General features: G+C 33.7%; 1 protein-coding gene across 1 annotated transcript in view; it reads left to right on the forward strand.

Moving 5' to 3' along the window:
- Positions 1–24,351, forward strand: part of LOC136039829 (mitochondrial dicarboxylate carrier-like) — a 51,208-nt gene extending 26,857 nt beyond the window's left edge. The window contains exons 4-7 of the mRNA XM_065723735.1: positions 9,966–10,173; positions 13,424–13,504; positions 19,949–20,005; positions 21,267–24,351. Coding sequence (XP_065579807.1) covers positions 9,966–10,173; positions 13,424–13,504; positions 19,949–20,005; positions 21,267–21,368 — 448 coding nt within the window. The 3' untranslated portion in view covers positions 21,369–24,351. The remainder of the gene's footprint in view (positions 1–9,965; positions 10,174–13,423; positions 13,505–19,948; positions 20,006–21,266) is intronic.
- Positions 24,352–26,152: the final 1,801 nt, after the last annotated feature.

Consider the following 26,152-nt stretch of genomic DNA (forward strand, 5'->3'; position numbering starts at 1 on the left):
GATCCGGGACTCGGGATGTTTTAATGAGCCCAAGTAGTGACGGCATAAGAATTTTAAATTGGCCCATAGAGAGTATACCATTGGAGCTACTAACCCCTCAAGATGTTATTAAGCGCACCTGGTTCTTACGAAACACTATAATGCATTTGTACTTGTATATTACACCTGCTTATTGCGTAATACGGTTTGTTTACTTATGTAAACGGTTTATTTGGTTGTTACATCATAGGACTTGTTAGAGTTTAACGGTCGATTCGTAGACGTCACATCATAGTTTTTTCTTTGATTGTTTAAAAACCTACGAGTGCCAGGATAAAACCTTCAGGGGTGACTAGTCAAGATGCAAACCTACGCGTTACATAATATGGAGTGTTTTCTTCAAGACATTTCAAGACGTTTTTATGACATTTTTCTTCAATATGTTTTTAATACATTTTTAATCAAGACGTCTTTCAAGACATTTTAAGACGTTTTCTAAGATGTTTTTCTTCAAGACGTTTTCCTTCAAGATTTTTTTAGTTGTTACATAATAAGGAATGTTTACTTTTGGTTAAGGATGGCGCATTCTCGCGCGACTTTTTTCTTCAGTCTCCGGTGGGAAACCCCTCTTGTGACTGAGGAAGACGAACACGTAGGGTGTTACGCAATGACGATGCATACATGAGATGTTACATAATACTTTAAGAGATTTATTCTTCAGGATTCCATTTTTCCTTCAAAGTGTTTTTTTCTTCAGAGTTTTTTCATCGAGATTCCATTCTCTTCAAGATTTTTTTTCTCAAGGAACCTTTCTATTCCAAAGGTTTTTGTCCACTTTAGGAATCAAAAGAGCCTCAACGGAATCGAGTGCCAGAATATTTTGATTGGGTGAATACTTTCTAATGGAAACGTTTCGAAAAATGCATGGATCGCTTTTTTTCTACGTCTGGAATAATTGACATGTGGAGGAAGAATCGATTACTGGAAATTGGTTACATTTGATGTGCACTTGCTTGTTACAATTTTATTAATTTTCTAACGTGACCTAGACAAGTTAAGCTAGGTATTGAATCAGTGGGATGTTACATAGAATTAGCTTTAGATATTTCATTGAGTAAATGACTACGGATTGAAGCTTCATCCTGGAATAAGATATCTAAAAGAGGCAGACTGTTTATTGTATACACAAATTTATCAATAAAAAAACAAATATAAAATCACGAAATCACAAGAAAAGAAGTTAAACTTCAAGAAACGGAAAGACAAAATGTGAAAAAATCTTATAAAGGATACAATACAATAAAAAAAAGCCTGAATTAAAGAATGATGGAAACCATGGAAACCGATCCCAGGGGGAGGGTTCTTATTGGAGGTAAATTTAAGCCCTATTACGGGATATGTCTGAGAAGTTTTAATGGAAATGCTTCATTTCTATTGCTCTATTAGACGCACCTGCATACTAGTTTATATTAATTGTAAACCTTGGTATTGGCAAAATCACACTTTTAATGAGCCTTAAGTATTACGCTTTATGCAGCAGAAGCCTCATTACTTACAATAGTAATAATAACAAAAAATTTCAACTTTTGACGTAACAACAACCTATGACGTAACAACCAAAGAAAACTGACATAAGTGAACAAGCCCCATTACGTAACAGACAGGTGTACTATACCATTGCAGGTGCACTACGGCATTGGGCAAGGCCCAGTGTGTGTAATAACGTCTTGAGGGGTTAGTAACTCCAATAAAATACCCCTATGGCTTATTTTAATAGCCTTATGCCGTCACTACTTGCCCAGACCAAAAGATTCATGACCCCGGCAATTGTGTATTTCAGATTGTCATCAAGATACATCCACAAGTCTCTGAGCCAAGTGGACTCTAATGTAGAAAAGAAATCGAAATTAGATTTGTCTTCATCGATCCGTGATGCTCGAAAATGGGCTCAACATCTTCTTTTCCGTCTCTTATTCACTTCATGGTCAAAATGTGAGCAGATTGGGTCAATGAGACCCCAACACAGACTACAAATTTTAAAAAATAAATTTGGTTGCATCAAATCGTAATATCGGAAATTGTGCCAAAATTTGTCCTTTTGTTTGTTGGTTCGAAACTTACAGGGCATGTAATTCAGGCCAAAGGGGCCCCCGTTAAGATAAAACAAAATCGAGAAAAATTTTGGTTTCATACATACGTGATTGAGGAAAATCTGGTATATTTTGTTCAATGGCTCAAAACTTAAAGCAGTTACTCTGGATCCTGATGAAGAAGACAAAACCTTCATTAAATCGATTGCATTGATTCTTGATGCCCAAAGTGGATCAAAGATTTGTTTTCTCTAATCACTTGAAATTTGCAGGCGGATATGTTGACTAGGGACCTTAATAAACACAAAAAAAAATTGAGAAAAGAATGGGTTTTACCAATTTGTAGTACAAAAAAAATCCGGTTGATCAGCTTGAAACATCCGTGAAACGTGGGAAAGACCAAGGATTCAGTTATAAAACTTTTCAAAAAACAAACGGCAATATTCAGATTCTACATTTATTTCAAATCTAAATATTTCCGTCGACTTTAACTTGTCAATTTTGAATATTACTTTTCTTTATTCAAACTCCGTCAAGTTTTAACCAAAATTGAAATGAAGATGACGTAAGCATAGTCTATGCTTAGTGATTTCTATTGTGCTTTGGTATTTGGATGCTTCAAGTACATCGCTATCTAACTTAGTATACATAGCTATGTTCTGACGTAAAAAAAAGTTTTGATTGTGAAGGGTCAACTGTAACTGAAGAAGCTAATTGAGGGCTGTATAGGAGGGGTTGTTTTTTTGCTGTGTTTTCCAATCGAAACACTGGAATTAAACTATCCTGCCTCCGAATGTGCTCCCATTGAAACTGTTTTATGTCCAAAACTGCTACATTTCCGGAGAGCTTTTTAAACTTTTGGACTGTTTTTACAGTACCTCACATAGAGGTTATAGGGGAGACACCGAACTGTAGAGTTTCTCAAAGTAAATCCAAATCCACTGCTTGAAACTATTTCAAGTTCAAATACGGACTTATATTAGTTTCAGGGTGTGATAAAACCAGCTTCGCCACATAGCATAAGAAAGAAATGGTGATTTGGAAGACATCTAGAGGCTTGGTTCTGACTGCAAAACCATATAGACCATTAAACCATTTTGGAAAATGAATAATTTCGAACGGAGGCAGGGGCGTCTCGAGTGGGAGGGGGGCAACATTTGCGTTACTAACCGTTTATTTCTAAACTAAAATCAAGTTTCCATCAAGCCATGGCTAATCGAAGAAAAAGCTAAGACAGATAGTCTGAGTGAGAGACAAAGCTGGCAGAAGCCTTTTTCAGTATCGTATAAAAAAAAATTATGTCACTTCCACCTGTTGATAGATCGTTTATCATTAATCCATCCATTCTAGGACAGAACTAGGGTAGATAGTCTTAGAACTAAGGGATGACCGACATATTTGGGTTGACTCATGACGGACCATGTCGACTGGGAATATTGCTAAGAACTAAAAGGTTTAACTCTGTTGAGTATAACCTGTTGAGTATGAAGTTTCAACTGATGATTTAAATTTTACTTGGTTTGTTCAGTTAATTTTCCCAAGAATGATTAGGTTAAACTGGACTGGTTAGAAAATTTGAAGAGATGTATTAAATTTAACACCGATTTTTCTTTGAATTATGCTAAGAACTAACAGGTTTAACTCTGTTGAGTGTGAAGTCTACAATAAATTAAATTTGACGTGGTTTATTCAGTGCCCGTGGTTTATTCAATTTGCCCAAAAATGAGTAGCTTTAACTCTACTGATTAGAAATTTGAAGAGATGAATTAAAGTTGACTCGGTTTATTCCTTGAATTCTCCTAGGAAATAAAAGGTTTAATTCTGTTGAGTATAAAGTTTGATCTGATTAATTAAGTTTGATGTGGTTTATTCAGTGAATTAAATTTGGCATGGTTTATTCTATGACTTTTCTACGGACTCAAAGGTTTTTAAAAAGATTATGAATTTTGAACAAATAAATTAAATTTGACGCGTTTTATTCATTGAATTTTCCAAAGAACTAAAAGGTTTAACTCTGTTGAGTATAAAGTCTGAACCGATGAATTAAATTTGGCATGGTTTATTTCTTGAATTTTCATAAGGACTAAAAGGTTTAACTCTGTTGAATTTAAAGTTTGAACTGATGACTTAAATTTTGACGTTGTTTATTCAGTGAATTTCCCAAGAATGAATAGCTTTAACTCTTTTGATTACAAAGTATGAACAGATGAACTAAATTTGACACAGTTTATTCTTTGAATTTTCCTCAGAACCAAAAGGTTTAACTGATGAATTCAATTTGGCGCGGTTTATTCAGTGAATTTTCCCAAGAATGAAAAGCTTTAACTCTGTTAATTACAAATTTGAGCAGATAAATTAAATTTGACACGATTTGTTCCTTGAATTTTCCTGAGAACTAAAAGGTTAGCTCTGTTGAATTTAAAGTTCGAACTGACGAATTAAATTTTGACGTTGTTTATTCAGTGAATTTTCACAAGAATGAGTAGCTTTAACTGTTTTGGCTACAAAGTATGAACAAATGAGTTAAATTTGACACGGTTTATTCTTTGAATTTTCCTAAGAACCAAAATGTTTAACTATGTTGAATATAAAGTGATGAATTCAGTCTGACGTGGTTTATTTCTTGAATTTTCCTAAGGACCAAAAGGTTTAACTCTCTAGAATTTAAAGTTTGAACTGATGAATCCAATTTGATATGGCTTATTCATTGATTTTTCACAAGAATGAATAGTTTTAACTCTTGATTACAAAGTTTAAAGAAATTAATTAATTTGACACGGTTTATTCCTTGAATTTTCCTAAGGATTAAAAAGTTTAACTGTATTGATGTAAAGTTTGAACTGATAAATTGAATTTTGACGTTGTTTATTCATTGAATTTGCTCAAGAAGGGATGGCTTTAAATCTTTAGATTAAAAAGTATCAACAGATAAGTAAAGTTTGACATGGTATTATTCTTTGAATTTTTATAAGATCCAGAAGGTTAACTCTGTTGAGTATAAAGTTTAACTGATGAATTCAATATGGCTTGGTTTACTCAATGAATTTTCCCAAGAATGAACAGCTTTAACTATGTTGATTACAAAGTTTTAAAAGATGGATTAAATGCCGTCCATGACCCCGGTAACAGTGTCCATGACCGAATCCCTATTCTTGCATCTCCGAGTTTTGAACTAGCATTCTTAACGTCGGAGTTGCTAGCGTACCCTAAAAAATAATGGAGACAACAAAGTAATGCAATGAGGTGTTTTTTATTGAAATAATGACATATACAACGTTACATGTTAGTAATATCATTATAAAAAATCTAAGTGTTTTGAATTCGTTCCATAAAATGGTTCATCGTGTTTTCTCTTGACAGGTTACTTATTCCTTTTTGGCGTCATATAGGGCTTTATATATAGGGCGTCATATATGATTTTTGTCATTGGTCATATTGGATTCATTGACTGTACTTCTTGATAAACGTGGATGGTTGTAGTAACATTTGGTGGCGCTTTGTTTTTCATCGATTCGTCTTTACATCCCTAAGTGATGTTATATGCCAATGACTTTTTATTTTGCCTGCGATTTCACTGTCTATCACCACATTATTTTTGCACAGGTAGTAGTTGAGGCACATAGAAAAGATATGGTTTATGATATTGTTAGAGGAGTATGCCTGTCTTGTTTTGATCTTTCGTTGGATGCTAATACTCGAAAGCTCGCGATAGGGTCTATTACTTGGTAACACAAGCACTAGGGTTTATTACTTGTGTTGCCACAAGCACTACCAAGATGATGTCCCTCTTTATCAACTTTTATTTTTATGTTGGCATTCTTTTTGAGTGACATAATCTCCGGAAATCTTACTCTCGCATATACAATATCATAAGAGTTGAATTTTTTGGATACTCCAAATAAATTTAATCTCTCACTATGCTTCATCTTCACTTTTTTAAATAATACTTAAATGTTTATTCTTCTAGTGCAAAATTAATATTGATCGAAAACATTCAATGAACTAACTACTTTCGATAACCAACCGGAGAGTACTACGGAGCCACCCGCTTAAAAAAAAATTCAGTGAGTTTTACATTTAAAAGTCTAGATGGCGATACGTTTTCGCTACCTCAAGTGGTGTCATTTTTTATGCTTTAGTTATAGATGGCAGCATAACTGAATTTTAAGCTTGATTTCATTGAGCAACTTCCTTCAAGTTAGGTTTGTTTAGTTTCATTTAGCGTTCGGGCCACGCTAACTCCTCTACCAAAATTATAAACCATAGCTTATCTACGTGCCGGAATTGTTACCTATGTAGAAATAATGTGGTAACTGACAGGGAAATCGCAGGCAAAATGAAAAGGGCATTGACAGATAATATCACGAAGGAATAAAAAGATGGATCGATGGAAAACAAAGCGCCAACAAACACTGCTACTACCATCCACAGTTTATCAAGAGATTGATTCAATGAATCTAATATCACCAATGTCAAAACTCATATTGAACCTGTAACTGAAACCATACTAAAAGCCGTGTATGACACCGAAATGGAATAAGTGCCATGTCAAAAAAACATGATGAACCATGTATAGCACAAATTCAAAACATTTGAATTTTTATGGTGATATTAATAACATGTAACATTGTCTATGTCATTACTTCAAAAAATACCTCATTGCATTACTTTGCCGTGTATTATTGTACATATATACATTTCTTTGTTATGTATTATACTTATATATTATTTTTTAGGGTGCACTAGCAACCCCAATGTTTAGAATGCTCGTTAAAAACTCAGAGATGCAAGAATAGGAATTTTCGGTCATGGCATTCGGAATTTACCTACTAGCTGAGTTGTCCTATTCAAAAGCACTTTTTTTATTATTTATTTATATTCAGTCACCGATTAAAAGACTTTGATTTACCAAGTAGTTGATTTCGTTGTAGTCAAAAGTGCTTTTATTATTTTCTTACTAGGCCAGCAAGTAAATTACTCGGAATTTATTAGCAACCTAATTTTATTGTAGTCAAAAGTGCTTTTAAAAAGTTTTTATACTCAGTCAGCAACTAAAACACTCGGAATTTCAGTCAGCAGCTAAAATACACTGAATTTATGTTCAGCTATCTCTGACTCCTGGTGGAACAGGGGGGGGGGTATACCTAGAGTAGGGTTTTACCTATGAACTAAGTCTATTCTAAAATAATAAAGACGGGTTAAGCTTAAAGATATTTATTGCTTAAACACAATCAAAAGGATTTTTTCAAAAAAACTGATTTTTACCAAAAAATAATACTTAAAGTTCACTATTAAATATCCACAAAGGTGGGTTCCCATTATATAGCATGTTTTTTCTTTATCGTGTCGTATGCATTTACCTCGATCAGTCATGTCCCTTCGTATCCACCAGGCCAAGAACCTAACCTCATCTTCGGGACAGTGATAAGCCCTTCAAATTGAGGACAGTTAAACTCGTTTAAATTGAAAAATAAAATTTTTGGGTCACAGTTTGTCATTAAAACTCTATCTGTAGGTACATCACCCTTTAGGTACAGTGCTTCAACTCCGAAAAAATTAATATTTCTCGGACTTCTTTCTTAACAGTACTCAGTTCTTTAGCACTTTTATTATATGGTCTAATCACTCGGTCATAGAATCCCAGTCTGTTCATTCGGCGTAATATAGTACTTCACAAGCTTTTATCATACTCAAACATATTAATATCACTTTCCAATGATAACAGTAAATTTCTTCATGTTCCACAGACAACAACAAAAATGCACATTCGAATATAACACCCCAAGATGGTTTTTTCAACTCAACAAATTCAGTGTCATAAAGTCTAAGTATCTTGGAAACTATTGATGAAATATTTAAGTAGAGAGTGCTTCATCAAATGTTTATACCTTCGTTCAAGATTAAAAAGATATGTTTCGTAATTGCATAAAAGCATTAGATGATTGATCTCGACAGAATATGTTACACAACTAATGAATTTTAGGAAATGTTATAGCATCTAAATTTGGTTGCCACACACTTTGTTCCACTTAAATATTCAAGTTAAATCTATAATATTGTATTGCGCACAAAATTGCTAAAAATTGAAAATGGAATCAAAAAGAATTTTAAGAAATGTGAAAGGGTTCAAATTTGGTTGCCGCACACTCTAACCCACTTAAACATTCAAGTTCAATCTAGAATATTGTATTGGACACAAAATTGCTCAAGATCGAAAATGAAATCAAAATGAATTTTAGGAAATGCCATTATGTTCAAATTTTGTTTTCCGCGCGCTTTGTTTTACTTAAATACTCAATTCCAGTCTGTTATTGCGCTCAAAATTGACAGAAAAATTGAAACTAGAATCAAAATGATTTTTTGGAAATTCTATAATGGTAAAATACGGTTGCCGCACGCTTTGTCTCACTTAAATGTTCAAGTCCTATCTGTATTACACACAAAATTGACCAAAAATAAAAAATGGTATTAAAATGAAATTTAGAAAATACTGTGACTCAAGTTTGTTTGACACATGCTTTGTCTCACTTAAATATTCACGTTCAATCTGCATTGAACACGCAATTGCTAAAAATCGAAAATGGACCAGCGACGTATTCAGTTGTCGTTCTTATCCATGATATTAGACTGTTATTAAGAAAAGTAAATTCTGACCTATGAAAAATCGCCAAAAATCCTCTGGTTTTGGTTTCACCTACTAGCGTAAACACTGAGGCATTCAATAGTCATTCTTTCCCATTGTATAAAATGTCATTAACAAAAATAAAACTCCGGCCTGTGAAAAATATAAAAATGATATCACCTATCTTGGACACATCTCATCCCATTCAAGGCTTAGTCGACATCCTCTTGTAATTTCTATTGCTACGTTTGGTGCTCTTGTCTTTGTATAATTACTGCTGTCAGCTCCACTATCAATGTCCAATAGTTTAAACAAACCACTCATTTTTACTAATATATCTTGCCAAATAAAAACTTGATGAAAAAGATATATTCAAACTGTTCTCTCTCTCTAAATTCTAATTCCTTACTAGTATAAAATACATTGAAATATCGAAAATCCAGCCCTATATTAGATCTGGTTGCTACGGCTGGTTGTTATGCCCTCATTGCTATATGTAAATGAAGGTCTCATAGAAGTATGCAAATTTAATACAGTCATGGACCCTGTTTCATGGATAGTAACCGGTTTTGCTAATGATGTTCTCACGGGACCCATCTATGGCCCACCACTAATATTAGCATTATCTGAACGATTCTCTGATATCCATAGCAGTAAAAAACATTCTAGTTGAAAATTATTGATCTGTCGCAGTTTCTAAAGCTCCAACTGAGGCTGAACCTAGTTTTAGAGCGGACAAATGTGGGTAATTTTTGGAATATCAGCAGTATTGTATTGGGAAGCAATTTCTTTACATGTTGTAGCCAAACTGTCTTTAATTAAATTTGTGGTACTTTGATAACGTTTTAGATATATTTGAAGCTGAATTTTGGTCGGTGCTAAATTTGTGTTATAGCCTTGTATGTGGTGGTTCAAAGACAAACGAAATGACGTTACCAGTCAAAGGATATATTTTATTATATAAAAATTTTAGTCAACTTAGAATTCTACTAAAGCTTGAAAATACTACATGTGTTCTTTTTTTATGGATTTTGCAGAAGTTCTCTCGAGTATAAAGATTCTCTTTAGCACAATTTTTGCGCTTTATGTGGTACAATGAAAAAATGGTGTTAAAATTTTGTGTTTCTTCTTGAAGGCTGCCATCGATTTCAACCTCAATTTTGAATTTTGTGGAATTTCTATATATTTTTTGTAACAATATTGATGGTTAATTTTTCGTGTAAGAAATAGTATCTACTGGAAAACTGGTCTACTAAGTATTTTTATATATATAGTTATAAACATGCACTAGATGGACTTTGGAAAGTAGCTCGATATGAAGGCGTTTCAGGACTATTCCGAGGAGCTGGCACCGCTACTGTTCGTGCTGTTTTTATTACAGTTGGTCAGCTAGGTTTTTACGATCAAATTAAGATGCTATTGATGCAAACATCTTTCTTTGATGACAGCTTAAAAACTCATCTTGCATCCAGTTTTCTAGCAGTAAGTTTGTTTCTCTGTTGTATATTTTATGTTTGCTTTTGTGACTTGTTTATTGTCTTTTGATGGGTTTTGCTGAATTGAGACTCGTAGACTCGTTTTTTGGAAAGCTGCAGTTACTATGACTAAAGCTTAGCTTTTTTATGTTTGAGACCTAGATATTGGGATTCATTCATGTCACTGCTCTAATACTGGGAAAGCATATAAATTCCTCTGATTAATTTTTTCATGGTGTTTATAAATGCTGGTGATGGGAAGGTTAAAATCTTTGGGGATATATATATATATATATATATATATATATATATATATATATATATATATATATATATATATATATATATATATATATCCCATTTTTTTCCAATTTTTATCGATTTTAATGCTTAAATGCTTTACCAAACCGTTCCTAGATTCACTCGTTTTGTGGTAATTAAAAAACAACCCTCGAGATTCTTGAATGATAAGTAAAGAGCAACCCTTCTCAACAGAACCTGAACTTTAGAAATTTTAACTTCAGTAGTAACATATACACCAAAGAAACTGTTTTATCCTGATTCCAAATATACAAAAAATCATTAATTTTAAGTTTACTCGTCGAAAGTGAATAAGACTATTTTATAAATTTGGAAAAGGAAGGAAAGACTACCAAAGATGAGCTATATAATAATAAAAGTTACTTCGAAAAATTCAACATGTCTGAGAGTTCTAGGAAGGAAATTGCAACTTTTTATTTGTAAAAACACAAAGGACGTAATTATTTAAAATGTTAAAGTTTAATTTTTAATTTTTAAAGTTTTAAAAGAAAATCCCAGTATTTCCGGTAATTTCTTCCTGCTTTTCCTCTCTGATTTTTTTTCTCGTTTAATTTTTTTTTGTCCGAAGAGATTTTCTGTTAAAGGGCATTGCTTTCTATTTATTTATGCATTAAGCTAACTCATCGACTTTGGCTCTCCAGAGGCTATAATAGTAATTTGCTTATAATTATGTATTTTTAATAAATTTCATATTCTTGTCCTTGATTAGCCTACTGCTAATCGTCCCTGCAACTATTAAACATTATTTAAATACTTTCCTGTGTATTTCAGTCGCTATATACTATAAAGAAAAAACAGGCAACTAAAGTATAGCGTACGAATAGGAATGAACTAAAAAACAATATTTAGGCTTTAAAAATCTTCTAATTTGAATTTATGCTTTCTAACGCGGTCATTGGAGCATTTGAGGAAAATTTTATCCTAGGTATAATTGCAGTATTTCTTCTTTGCAATGAACCAAGTCAACTTCAAAAACTTGTGCCTTCTTTGTCAAAAAAAAAACAACATAAGTGGCTTTCGGATGATTTCACCTAGATTGCGGAGAGTCAAAATATTCGAAGACACGAAGCTACTAAATAAGATTGATATTCTTAGAAGTAGGTATGGAAAAAGTTTCAAAGCTGCCTGTAGCAGAATTCGACAGAATTCCAAAAGCTGCTAAATCTACCAATAAACTTCACTCGGTCATGAAAACTACAAAGCAGCATTGCTACTATGCTACCCCACTCTTTTCACGGCAGCTTGGAAGATTTCAGGTTTAAGATACTTCAAAATGCATTAGTCCGTTTGAAGTTCAATCTTAAGACATAAAGTCTTACCACCGGCTCACACCAAAACAATACTTTAGTGTCATAAGTCATAAAATATACAGTTTGTATTCTTAACAACGCATTCTTAGACTTGCGGTTGTGTTATGTGTTGTGTCTTTCTTATGTTTTGATAAAGATAGAATATTAGCCTCGCAGTTATGAACCGAAAGTTCTTGGCCAACTAATTTATCTATAAATATCTGCTCTATAAATACAACAGTTGCTTATTTGATCTTGTTTCATGCATCATAAAATATTATGTGATCCAATTTTTATTAAAGAGGATGTGGTTCTTTTACTTGCAAAGACTATGCGATCGAGCTTAATGTTCAATCACATGGGCAAAGAGCAAGAAATGCATCATATTTTCCCCACGAGATGATTGTCCCATTTAAACCAAAAACCAAACTGACGCCTCTTTGCATTTTCTGAGCTCTTTTTTTTTATGGACTAGGTCAAACCTAGCTGGTTTCATATTTTTATTCTAGGAAGAATAGTAAAATGGTATTTTTCTGTAGACGGAATTTTTAATATAAATGGGGCAGTTCCTTTTATTTCATATAAAAAGCCTATGCTTCCCAATGATCAGGTAAAGGTGGCCTGAATACCTCAAGGGTACTTGTTTCTTCTACTACTTCTTTTGTGGTTCTTGTTCTTCTATTTAGATAAAATAATTTCTAATATTTTTAGCATATCCATTGGTATTTGTTTAGTTCGAGCGTTTGATTCTGTTTGATCTGTTTTTTACTTTTGGTGAGTTTTTAGTATAAGACCAAGCTCTTTTTTTTAGGGAATCTTGCCTATACATGTCATTAAGGCTGACTTAATGCATTACTTGGTTTTATTTTTGTATTATTAATAATTGTGAAATCGTTTCTCATCGGACGTGTATGAACAAATTGATTTCCGAGAGATGGGATCGAATTCTTAAAATTGTTTAGCCTAAAAAAAAAAAATAGGAGCATGTAGAATACCAAAGATGCCTACGAGTTATGTCTTGTTTGAGAACGTTGTTGATCCTCATTATATGATATATATATATATTGTGTAGGAACTGTCAACTTCTGTAAGAATTGCATTCAAAAATTACAAATGACTATAATTTTACTGTTTGCTCTAAAAGGTGTTATCACGTTTTGATTTTCATTTATTTTCATTGAAACTTGGGAGAATGGCTTAGTGGAGACTGAAATTGTCAGTTATTTCAATTGACAGTCTGATTCTAAATTTTGAAATTCGAATGCAAAATTAAAATTTTTACTTTGAATCCTTTAAGGAGAATGACAGATTGCCAAAGATAGTCCGTGTTGGCCAACCGTCTAGGGCCAAACGAAAAGCAGGTCGTCTACGCATGGGGTGAGGAGATGTCGTAAAGATTTAAGGGAAATGAGAACTTCTTGGGAGGCTGTAAAGAGGTAGGTTATGAATAGACTGGGATGGAGGAAGAGTGTGCGTAGCTCTGCTTACCTTGGTAGCTTGATGCTGATGTGAGTTATTAGTATCAGTAGTAGTACTACGGAGAGAAAGCAGTTTTGATTCTAATGTCAGTATAGGAAACTGCACCTACACTCCACCTCTTATTACATGTGGGTATGATTGTTACTATCTGACATATTTCTTTTCTAGGGCACAATTGCAACTGCAATAACTCAACCACTAGATGTTGTTAAAACAAGGGCAATGAATGCTAAGCCAGGTGAATTTACGGTAAGTTTTGAAAATATATGGGCAGAGACCTGCATAATTGATGTATCTCGAATTTCTGGCCGGATTTAGAAGTGACAAAAAAAAATCTTCTATCACTTTAAAATACAGCTATAGGCATACATCGAATCTGAAACTTCAGCGATAGGTTGAAAAGATAAAAAAAAATTTTTGGATTTTTGTTGGAACCAAATTTATGCTATAATCTGATATGCTATACGTCTAATCTGAAAGTTCAATCGTAGTTTGTATTGAAAAAGTCTCTTTCAGACTTCAACTGATCAAGACAATTGTCGCCCACCTGGAAGCTAATTTTAGCATTATAATGGTTGAAAAATTGTTTCATTCGTGGCTCGTGGAACTTCCTTTTTGCGTAGCTCTGGGTCTACCCAGCTCTGTTTTCCTGCTGGAACAGACATTTTTGGTTCAGATTTAATTTTAATCATTGGTTCATTCGTCAACCCTTATATTGATATATTTTTGAAGCGAATATATCTTTCTTACAGTAAAAAAAACTCACAATATTGTAAAAAAAAAGAGCTTTAATAAAGTTAATTTTAATGTGGAATGTCATATGGCTATTTAGTGTCGGAAATTCAGACAAAAATCGTTCATGGTAGATTTTTTTTTATCTTAGAAAATACTTGAGCTAGATATATAGAACTTCTAGAAATATATTCATATTCTAAACTGTGCCCCGGGAGGGGGGATCTTTTGAGGTTTCTAATTCCACTCCTTTATCCCTTCTAAGGGCACTTACCTATGATGAAATTAGGAACACTTTGTGTTAATTTTTTTTTTTGCTCTTAAACCAAAAACAAATAAAACTATACTCGAACCTAAATTCAGAGCCAACATTTTTGTTGTAACCAATCTTCTAAGCCATAGAAATAGAGCAGGAGTAGAGATACAAACAGGCCTTATTATCAAAGATCCCATTATGTTTTCTAATCCAACTTAAATTATTGGGCTTTCAAAACCCTAAGTAAAAGAATAGTAGACTCAAAGCGGCAAAAGTTAAGAAGAGAATCATAGTTCTTTTATTCAGTCTTTTAAACCTTGGAAATAAGGAAGGAGTAGAAAAAGGAGTATTTAAAATGCTTTCCAATGGGTTAACTTTAGCCTCTGAAATCACTCCTGAAAGTTTCATTTCCTCAACTCGAATACTTTCTTTACCAGTGAAAAACTCATCTAGAATTTTTACGACTTTTAGATACTGTTACTCGCTTTTTAGAGTACATGAAGTTTTATTATTTTCTTTTCTTAACCTCAAGGACCAATGTTTGTGCTTTAACCCTTTGCTCAATCGATGTGATACACCGATTTTACATGAACAATTTGAATTTTTTCCTGCGTCAGTTAAGAGCGAGCCATTTTGCATCAGAAAACGATAGATACGTGAACCTAGGGGCGCAGGTGTACATAATTCAAATTACAAGTAATCTTATGATTAACTCAAAACAAAACAAAACAAAATTAATTCTCCCAAAACGACAATATCAAATCCAATGAGCAAAGCAAAAATTTTTGGAGGATATAAGAAAATTTGTATGCCCTGATGGGGTGGAATGTATAAAATCACCAAAGGGTTAGATTTTATCCCCAGGCCTTTATTGTTTGTCAATTTATTATTTTGCGAATTTTTACCTCAGTACAATAATTTTTAATATAATAGTAATTAATATATTACTTATTTCAATAGCATTTGATCATGTTTTAGCTAATAACTTATAATAAAATTATTTAGCGCCACATCACAACTCTGTGGTAGCGCAATGGATTTATTCTTTGCTTCCCAATACGGGACCCGGGGTTCGACTCCTGCTTGCCTCTAGGCTAGGTGACAGGCTTGCTACCTGTCCCTTTAGAAAAAAGCTACTGAAACCGCGATTAAACCGTCTATGCGCTATCAACGGCTCTGATGGATCTTTATCATTATAATATGAAAAAAACTTCGTTTTCTTAAAGAGTTAAAGAGGCTGCGTCCCAAAGTCGAACCTTAAAACGTACAGGAATTAGAAGAGGCAGTTGGGGGGCTGCCGCCCCCCAAACCCCCAGCTTTTAAAGACTCTTTTGTACAGGTTTTTTTGTGGGGGGACTTCATTGTTACTAATTACTAGTTTCGGCGCAATGGTTCTCCTGTCCTCCAACTGCCTCTTCTAATTCCTGTACGTTTTAAGGTTCGACTTTGGGACGCAGCCTCTTTAACTCTTTAAGAAAACGAAGTTTTTTTTCATATTATTTCTGTACGTTTTTCTACAATCCATGGTGGATGTAATTTAATAATTCCTGTACTCCTCGTACAGGAATTAGGAGAGGAACTTGGGGGGCTGCCGCCCCCCCCCCGCTTTTAAATCATTGTATAAAATAGAAAAAAAATAGATAGAATGACCGAAATGTTTCTTTTGCTCATAAGAAGCTAATATTCTGTTATCTCTCAATTGATAAGCTGTCCAGGTGTTATCAAAATTATACACTTTTATTTTGATGTTGTGAAAAAAACCGCCCGTCAGGGACTTGAACCCTTGACCAGAGGATTAAAAGTCCCACTACCGACTGAGCTAATCACTTGCATTTGTGAAAACATAATTTATCAATAATTTTTAAAAATTTCAAATTAACATGGGCTCTTATGGAGAGAAATGCGTTAATTAAGTAGCTAATGCGTGGTTTCTGGAAAACAGGGAAGGAGTTATCGGATCGAGCTGAAATTTCGCGGATAAGCTCCTGGGCCGTAGGGACCTTAACTTGTGAATTTCAGCCCGATCGGACAACGTTAAAAGGGGGGTGGGGTTGGGGGGTCGAAACTTTCGGGGGGTTAAGATTTTCCTACGAAACTTTCAAGGGCACTTGCTCGGAGAATTCCGCATCGAATGAGTCCTCGTACACCCAGATCCGATGTCGGCTGTGACCTGTAGGCGTCGAGAAAAAAAAAGAAAATGAAATTTAAGTGCCTATGCTGGTTTCTGGAAAACAAGGAAGGAGTTATCGGATCGAGTTGAAATTTCGCGGATAAGCTCCTGGGCCCTAGGGGACCTTAACTTGTATTTCAGCCTGATCGGACAACGTTAAAGGGGGGCTGGGGTTGACGGGTCGAAACTTTCGGCCAGATTTTCCCCATGAAGGAAAAGTTGGAGGGGGATGAAATTTGGCAGGTTTCTTAGTTGGAGCTCGGGCTACGAAATGCATCCCTCCCCATCCCTCTGCGACCACTGGAACCGAAGATCGCTTAACATTGTCGTGTGTCGCCTCTTTATAGAGGCACGAGTGTGCCTCCTTGATCCTTTTACCGTGAAGTTTTAGTGGGAAGTTGGAACAGCTCTTCACTAGCATTCTTGGTAAATATATGACTGTCCATATTATTGACTTACCAATAAAGTGAGCATGCCACTCGATGCCTTTTTCAAATTTGAATTTAAGCACTTTTTGATCTAACCTAACCTAAACTAACCTTATTATAAATAATTTTGGCCCTGAGAAAATGTAGTATTGTTTTGTCGGAAAACGACCGATAACCCATATTTAAATTGAAAATTCGTCATTTTAAGAGCTCAAAAAGTGCTTAAATACTAATTTTGCGATAGAAGCGATTATTTTATTCGTAAAAAGAATAAAAAAAAGTTGGGTGGTATGTTCATTTTTTTGGTAAGTCAATAATATGGACAGTCATATATTTACCGCATTCTTTTTCTGGATCCTGGTGTGAGGTTTACCAGAGCAGCCCTTTTGTCGATTTTTTGTTAACAACTGTTATTCTGTTTCAATTGGTATTCAAGATAAAGCTTGATAAAAAGAATTGTGTTTTAACGCCACGGCGGTTTTCCGCCACCATATGTTTTCTACCACCCACGAAATCTTGCATCATCAAGAGGATTAGTTGGTTTCAGAATAGATAGGTTAGGTTAGTCTATGTCTATATCTGTTCTTATGTCTATGTCTATGTCTAGATCTGTCTATTCTGACGTACCTACATTAAAAGGTGGCGAAAAGCCATGGTGGCGTTAAAACACTGCTACGGATAGAAACAATCAAGTGTATGTAAATAAATATTAAAGTTAGATGTTTCATCATTAGCATAAGGCTCTGTCAAATCTTAGTTGATTATGCGACGACGCTGATATTGGTTTTGTTGACGGTATTGTAAACGGTTGTGATGACACGTGTGCATCCAAAATTCAGAAGCTATGTTTAACTGATTTATTAGTAGTCATGGTCGAGTTTATATTTTGAAATCTACAATATATGCACAATTACTATATGGAATAAAACATAGCTAATATACATGTTTGGAGAAAATTGAATGTAGAGGCAAGAATATACTTTTAAAATATGCTTAGAATATAGTAACGTACTTTAGCTTGAAATATCATCATGATGCTAGAATACAATACAACTTCAAAATGTTTGGAGGCAATTGGATACAGTGTTTGGCATGCTAATTTTGTCCTCACTATTTTAAAATTAATAAAAATTGCCTGCCTTTGCAGAATCTCATGTTAATTAGAATAACGTTATAATTCTAATTGAAGTGCAAATTTTAGTATATTAAAATTGAGCTAACTTTCTGTGTTTTAGTTTTGATGGGTGACATCAGAATGTTAGTGGTTTTTAATTCATCCGAAACCACGCTGAGACGCCAAATAAGTTTTCTCTTTTGGGCATCGGTTGTTTTAAATTGAGACTTATTGACTGTGTTTTCTTTCTTCTTTTTTTTCAAGATCTTAAAATTGGGTTTTTGAGGCTTTACAACTGGGTCACATCCTAAATGACAGCTCTGGATAATTTTCAACTAACGCTATAACTGTGCAAACGGAAATAAATGAAAAACAAATGAAACAGAGATTGATGTATTCATTAGAATTAAGTGTAAAACAGTTTATTTCGTGAGAATTCCGAGGCGCCAAATAAGTTTTCTCTTTTGGGCATCGGTTGTTTTAAATTGAGACTTTTTGACTGTGTTTTCTTTCTTCTTCTTTTTTTCAAGATCTTGAAAATGGGTTTTTGAGGCTTTACAACTGGGTCACATCCTAAATGACAGCTCTGGATAATTTTCAACTAACGCTATAACTGTGCAAACGGAAATAAATGAAAAACAAATGAAACAGAGATTGATGTATTCATTAGAATTAAGTGTAAAACAGTTTATTTCGTGAGAATTCCAAGGCGCCAAATAAGTTTTCTCTTTTGGGCATCGGTTGTTTTAAATTGAGACTTTTTGACTCTGTTTTCTTTCTTCTTCTTTTTTTCAAGATCTTGAAAATGGGTTTTTGAGGCTTTACAACTGGGTCACATCCTAAATGACAGCTCTGGATAATTTCCAACTAACGCTATAACTGTGCAAACGGAAATAAATGAAAAACAAATGAAACAAAGATTGATGTATTCATTAGAATTAAGTGTAAAACAGTTTATTTCGTGAGAATTCCCTAACAAAAATGTAAGAAAATATTGGGTGTTGCCTTAATATTTTTATTCTTTCTTTTCTTTTGCAAATTAAGTATCAAATAAGAGGAAGTAAAACTATTATCTGGAGTCTCATTTTCCTCATGATACCACTCATAAAAAAAAAATACTGAGTAAAGTAACTGTTCTGAAAATTTTCCCTCCATTAATACTTCGAAAAATTGTGTAAGGAACTTCATTAGCTCGTATTGGTAAAAATCGGGAAGGGAAGTACATTTCTGATTCCTATTTAATTTGACAATGTATAATCGAAAACACCAATTCAGTATTCTTCTGTATTTTTTTACTTAATGATCACTTGATATCAAACTATTTACGGATATTTCTAGGTTTCTGTTTGGCCGACGAAATGGTTGGGACACTTTTTAGGGATGAAGGATGATCGCAGTGTAAGTATATATGAACAGTAGTGAAAAGTTTCTTCCGAAATGATACAGATTAATGCGCTAGGAACCGGAAATTCATCTGCGTCAAAGCAATAGTTTCCCATAAGCCTGTCATATTGCGCTATACATTTGTCATTGCACGTGCGTGAAGGCGGCGTCATGAAGAGAGGTCTAGATTTATGCGTTTCGAAAATCTTTAATGAAGAGTATATGACTTTTCACTAGTATTCATATATACTTAAACATTGAAGGATGACAGACTGCCAAAGATTTGCAGGTTTTCCTTGAATGGAGTGAGGAGAGGTCATAAGAAAGGATTTAAAGATAACTAGAACTCCTTTAGAAAGGGGGGTGGGTAAAAACTGAAACTTAGATTAAACTGGGCTGGAAGAGGAGCGGTCGCAGCTATGTTGCCCTCAAGTGGCTTAGTACTCCAGTGAATTTTTTATAAGTAGTAATAGAAATCAGATTGACTGCAGAGTATTGCTTATTTTTCAACGGCATAATTCGTTTCGTCTCGAAGAATTATTAGTGTGTCTGAAGTTTTGATTTGGAGGATGAACAGCTCATATTTAATAATTTGTTTGTGAATTTTCAGGGAGTGTGGCATATTGTTCGATACACTGGTAGACTTGGGCCTCTTGGATTTTTCAAGGTTTGTTGCAATCTCCTCTTGTTGATATAACTAAGCTACTGCATTGAATTAATTTGAATAATTAAGACAAATTCTTATTCACAATAAATATGAGGTAACTAAGAGTATTGTAAGAATTATAAGCTATTAATGGCTCTTCTGGCATACCAATAGCCCTAGAAAAAAAAATTCGCAAGACAAATCCTCCAAAAATCCCTACATTAGAAACAATTACTAAAGACGTTAACCCACTAAAGTTTATTTATTCATTTGGATTGTTGAATCATCTTCCAAAAAAAAAAACTTTTGCCCCAAAACCTATAAGGTTAAACAGAATATCCATGAAAATTCCAATTAAAATGCAAAAGAAAGATTCTATAGAAACCACTAGAAATCATTATAGTAATATATCACTCAGGAGAAACACAGTTACTAGTACTAATCTTTAATCACAAGCTTTTTAATTCTTCTTTCTTATTGTCAAAACATTGTTCAGTTTTCTTTCATGATTAGCTATTTCAGTTCTTTTTCTTAAATTTTTTATTATTATTTCAAAAACGAATTATTGAAAAGGGTGGTTGAATTTTGCGGGATTTTAGGAAAGGAATTTAGGGGGCTGAGGATGTGGGCACATTGGGACGAGGGATATTTTTTATTATTACCTTTTTATTATTTTATATTACCTTTTTTATGATACTTTTTATTACCTTTTTAATATCTTCCTTCTTTTTTATTAAAAAAAAATATTAAATTAGTTCTTTTGTTGTCTTTTTGTCAATTTTGTGTTAAAACGTGGTTGGGAGACATGGCCATCCATAGGCCTTGTTTCATATGATTTTTTTTAAATAATGTAGTTATGACTGCTTATGACTTTTTATATAATGTAATATGACAATCTTTTTCGGCATGCACAAAACCTAAGAAGTTTTTAATTCTTAATTTACGTTTTTGTAATCAATTGCTTTATAAAAAATTAAATCTTGTATTTTATGGGCAATAGTTCTCCCATAAGTTCTTTCTTGTATGATTACATGTGAATTATATATTCATAAATGAAATAAAAAGCTACAATTGAACACAAGCAAAGGGAGGTTTCATTCACCTGTCTACTGCTTTTTTTTAGTTTCAGAGAAAGATTTTTTTTTCAGAGAACGGGTGCTTACCCTAAAAGTTATGTGGGAGAACGGGGGAGTTTCACGAATAATTATTCCCCAGGGAAAAGGTCTTTATCAACCATGTTTATTGAAAATCTTTTATTATTTTTTTTCGTCTTTATTTTTAGGGGTTTGTTCCTGCGTTTGTTCGTCTAGGGCCGCATACAGTTCTGACCTTTGTATTCTTGGAGCAGCTCAGATTAAACTTTGGAATACTGCAGCAGAAATAAGCATTCCACTATTGGGAATTAGTATTATTATTTGAAGGGTAGACTTAGTGGTTGTTTTTAGCTTTAGTGTGCCTAATGCCTTGCCTTGCCTTGTATGCAATTAGGAAACCTTACTTTTCAAGATTGGTCATTTTATAAAGAAAGTTGAAGGCAGACTAGAGCCAAACAAATAGTTTTCTTTAATAAAAAACGCTACTGTCATGCACCTTTCCACAATATATTTTATCTGAAAAATTTATGCTGACTTTTTGCATACAGGCTAAGCTTTTAATAAGGCTGGCGATGTTTTCCATGCTTTAATTTGCTACACCTTCAAAAAAATAAATAAATAATAACCTTAAACTGTAAAAACGTATGTGATTAACTTGGTTATCGGGGGAACTATTCAATGACCAAATTTAGGCCAGCGTGTCTTGTCTGATGTTCTGAGATAATAAGGAATTCCTGAAAATCAGTCTTCAGCTATAAGAGGCAATTTCATGTCTCGTTAGACTAGCCTCCACGGCATATAAGCCGTGTCTCGTGAAATTTGACTTTTGGCAATGTTTATTTTAATGGTGTTGGTAGACATGCGTATTACTGACGTGATTTCAGGTTTTAGTACGCTGCCCTTCTCGGCCTAAAAGACATGTTTCAATAAATGTGGCATTTGGTACTGTGAATTCTATTTCTGTCATCTATCTTATCCGCATAAAAAAACTGTTTTTTTGATAAATTTTAAATAGTTATTTTTTACGAGTTGTTGCTTTTTTGTTGGAAAAAACTATATTCAGTTGACTCTTCAACGTTCAAAATATGGAAGAATAAAGAAATGAGGCACTCCATTTAATCTCATAAGGGCAGTGTAGACGTCTTCCAGTACAAGCTTTTGTTATTTTATATTTATGTTATTTAGCAAACAATCACTGACATTTTTGGAGAATACCTGCAAAAATATCTGTCAAAAATGGTCATAAGACAGGCAAGCAAAAAAATCAGCACAATTGATGCGGTAAAGATGCGGTAGGCTCCGCAAAATCAAGTAGAGGTAGTCACCATTTCGTCCGAGCTGAGATCGAACTGGACAACTGCTTATCTAATTGTAAATAAAAACCGAAAGAGAGCGTAAGTCAGGGTTGAGGCGAATGGAGTAGAGTAACATAGTTGAGCCTTGCAAGGATTAAAAACAGCCAGTAAAAAATTCTTAAACCTATAGTTAATTTTTTCACTTTTAGTTTTAAAATTACGTTAGCAAAATTATTTTGAGTGAACATATATTTTTTCCACCGCCTATAGTGCACAACATGCTCTAAGGGATATGTACCATTTCATAGAGGATATTCTACATTGTACGTAATAGATAAGGTAAAAATACGGCACTGGACTTCACAGTCCTGACCGGTGATGGTGATCACCGTTTCATGGCCCTTTAGCCAGGAAGTGCAATGGGGGATTGAGGACCAGCCATCCTGTGTTTCGCACACCCTTCTTGTTTTCCTTCCCCAGATTTCGCCAGGTACTCATTTGAGCTGGGTTTACTCTGTCTGATCTCACAGAGTCGCGTTACTGACCTCCGGTCCAAACCAAATAATCAGGGACACCAGAATCGAACTTCTCCCCTCACGGACAAAAGGTTTCAAGTCTAACGCGTGAACTACTCGGCTATGTCCCTGGAATCTTGAGGTTGTTACGATTTATCCTATAGTTGGTTAGATTCCAAATAATTCATCTATTTTTGTCCATAGGTACGGATTGTGTATCCTCCCCCTAAAAAAAGCGTATATGCGTTAAATTGGTATTTCATATTTTTCGAATTACGTTTTCTGTATTTTTAATGTGTGCTGTTGACATAAATATGTAGGCCGATAAATAGTGTAGGGTCTCAGAGCTAGCGGGTGTATTTGAAATCGAATCCTTGAATTTTTTATGAAAGCATTTGAAAAGAATGGTTTGGAAAACTAAAAACTGCTTAAAAGCCTTAATTTTCAAGCAATTGTTAATATGATAAAGAGTCTTTTTTTTTAAATCAAACCTACATGTTGAACATAGTTTATTTTCACCAAAGAACTAAAATACGCAACATTATTGCCATTTTGAATATTTAGAAGCTGCCATGAAGAAGTCATCGGGGCCCTTAAGGATCTTTTTTCAGTCATTTCTTCAAGAAATGGATACCCCTCTGAAAAAGAAAAAAAGACGCTCGAATTTAACAAACAAAAATTGACAGGATTTTGGAAAGTTAGTGGAACTGCTATAGCATAAGAAAATACAAACGGTTGTGATGCCTAAATACTTTTATAAATCGCTGCTTAGTTTAGTTTTAGTTGTTTTATATGTGTTTTGTAACTATCGAGTTCTCTTATTTGAGGATGCGAATTGATTTTTATCTTAAAAGTTCTTAGTTGGTTTATCTTTCTGCTTTTTACTTCTTATTTCTTTCTGTTCTTTTGTGATCAGAGATATAATTAATCAGTTTAATGACAATTTTAATCAAGTGTAAAAAAAAATCAGTGCCAACATTAAGTCGAACTGACAACTAATGATTAAGTTGTCAAGTTCAATGTAACATAATAAAACCAACAATGCAGGAGTCTTCACCAGCAATGTATAAGTGTTCATAAAATTATTGCTAGTTTTGATCTTATTTTACAAACTATTTTGTGTTTTCGGTCTTTTTTTAATTGAGCATTAACAATATGCTCTGAAACATTTACTATGGAAATTGTCAAATAGGCCTGGAATAAACTTTTTAAAGCAATCAGTGGCTAAAGTAAGTGTTTTTTTTTTTGTTTTTTTTTAGCGTAGTAATCCTTAATTATGTTGTTTGAGTCTAAAATTAAAACAAAATGTGGAGTTGGTCAATTTGAATGCGTCATGCGTCTCTGATATTATTTAGTTGCTAAGCTTTGTTATGCCTTTTTGTTAAACTTTTGTGCCTTTCAACAAGCATCACTTGTTATATTGTTCAGCTTTGTTTGAATAAAACTGACGTAGAAATGGTTTATCTGACGTGAGTTAAAGAACGATAACAGATCTGCCGGTTCTTCTTCATGCGCTGCAGAAAATAATCGTGACGTCAATTGAGAGGGGGAATTGGGGGGGGGGTCTACTTATCAAACTTATCAGGAAAATCCAGGAAGCACAAATTAAGTGTGTACGAAGACTCTGACTTTGCTATATCCGTGGTTACACCTATACTCGGGAAGAATATCACCAAAATGGGGCAAAATGATCCTCTTTTCCCTTGTTGGAATGGGTCCCAGAAATCCCCCCCCCCCAATAATAATTTGCGTGTCTGAAATATTTGGTTCTACATACGTACAAAGATTGGTTCTACAAACAAAGATATTAGTTTTCGTTTTAATGAAGAAAAATCATGAGCCTGTCTAGCCTAATGCCAAAGCTGTATCCAGGATTCTTTTTTTTTGGGGGGGAAGGGGTACAACAGGATTGTTTTCAGAGGGGATTACAAAAGGATTTTTTTCATGGGGGGGTTACAACAAAACTAAAACGTTACTAATACGGTGCTAAAAACGTATCAAAATTGTTTACATTTATTTTTGTTTCGTTTTTATGAGTCGACCTTGCCTCGCGCTAATATTTATCACATATAATAACTTACTTTGTAAAATGATTTGGTTTATTATGTATTAATTAAAATACTTTTTCCTTAAAATAAGTTTTTCAAGGAAGAGTAAAGAACTCCATTCAACCAAAAATGAGCAAAAATGGAGTCAAATAATCTACCAAGTTTAAAACTACTACAAATCAGCATCAATAAATAAATGAAAGCCAAAACGAATAGAAATTACAATAAATTACCGAGTCAAACTCAAAACGAGCAGAAATTAACATGATTAGGGCTCATAACCCCTATGTCTTTTCAAGGCCAGAACACAATTTGCTCTTTAGTGATTTTTTTTTTTTTTTTTAATGTTTCCACTTTTATAACATTAATAAATCAAAAAATTATTAAGATTTTGAAGAATAAATACGAGCATATGTATATGATTTGTATTTTTTCAGTAAATTGCAAATTATGTTCTGGCCTTGAGAAGACATCGGGTTATTTATTGGTGCTGATTTGTGGTAGTTTTATGCTTGGTAGATTATTTTATTCTAATTTTGCTCATTTTGGTTTAATAGAGTTCTTAACTTTTCCTCGAAAAAACGTATTTTGTGGAAAAAGATTTTTTAATTAGTTTCTGTTCGTTACATATTGACATAGTCTTATTCAGGAAAATAGGATTGGATAGCTGATTGCCCTCCAATCATCTTTTACTCTTAAAAAGGGCACAAGAACTTTTAATTTCCAATCAAATTAGCTCCTTAGAATATAAATGATATTACTAGTTATGATTGAACAGCGCTGCCTATGATATTGTTTATATGCCCTCTTAATACAGACATGCATATAGTTACTTCGTTTAATTGAAACTCCCCCTAAACATTCTCTAAAAGTGTGAACTTATTTCCCTTAGTGTCATTAGTTAGAGTAATTGTAGAAGTTATATTAATAGTATATATAGTGTCTTCTGGCTAGTTCAAAATCCGCCACAACTCACCCTGAAAGGTCTAACTTAAAAATGTAAGCCGTTATTGTGATATTGCTTTGTTACCCTTTTGACAATCTACATGATCGTAGTTCATTTTTATTTAGTTCAACATCTCCCTGAATATTCCTTGAAAGCTTCATCTTAATACCCTTAGCTAGTGTAGTAGCATTAGTAGTGGTATGCACATATCATCTTCATTTTTTTTTTCAACATCCCCTTCCACACCCGATGACACAAATCAATTCTTAA

The sequence above is a fragment of the Artemia franciscana genome, chromosome 20 (assembly GCF_032884065.1).
Source record: "Artemia franciscana chromosome 20, ASM3288406v1, whole genome shotgun sequence".
In the NCBI taxonomy this organism is placed as follows: Eukaryota; Metazoa; Arthropoda; class Branchiopoda; order Anostraca; family Artemiidae; genus Artemia; species Artemia franciscana.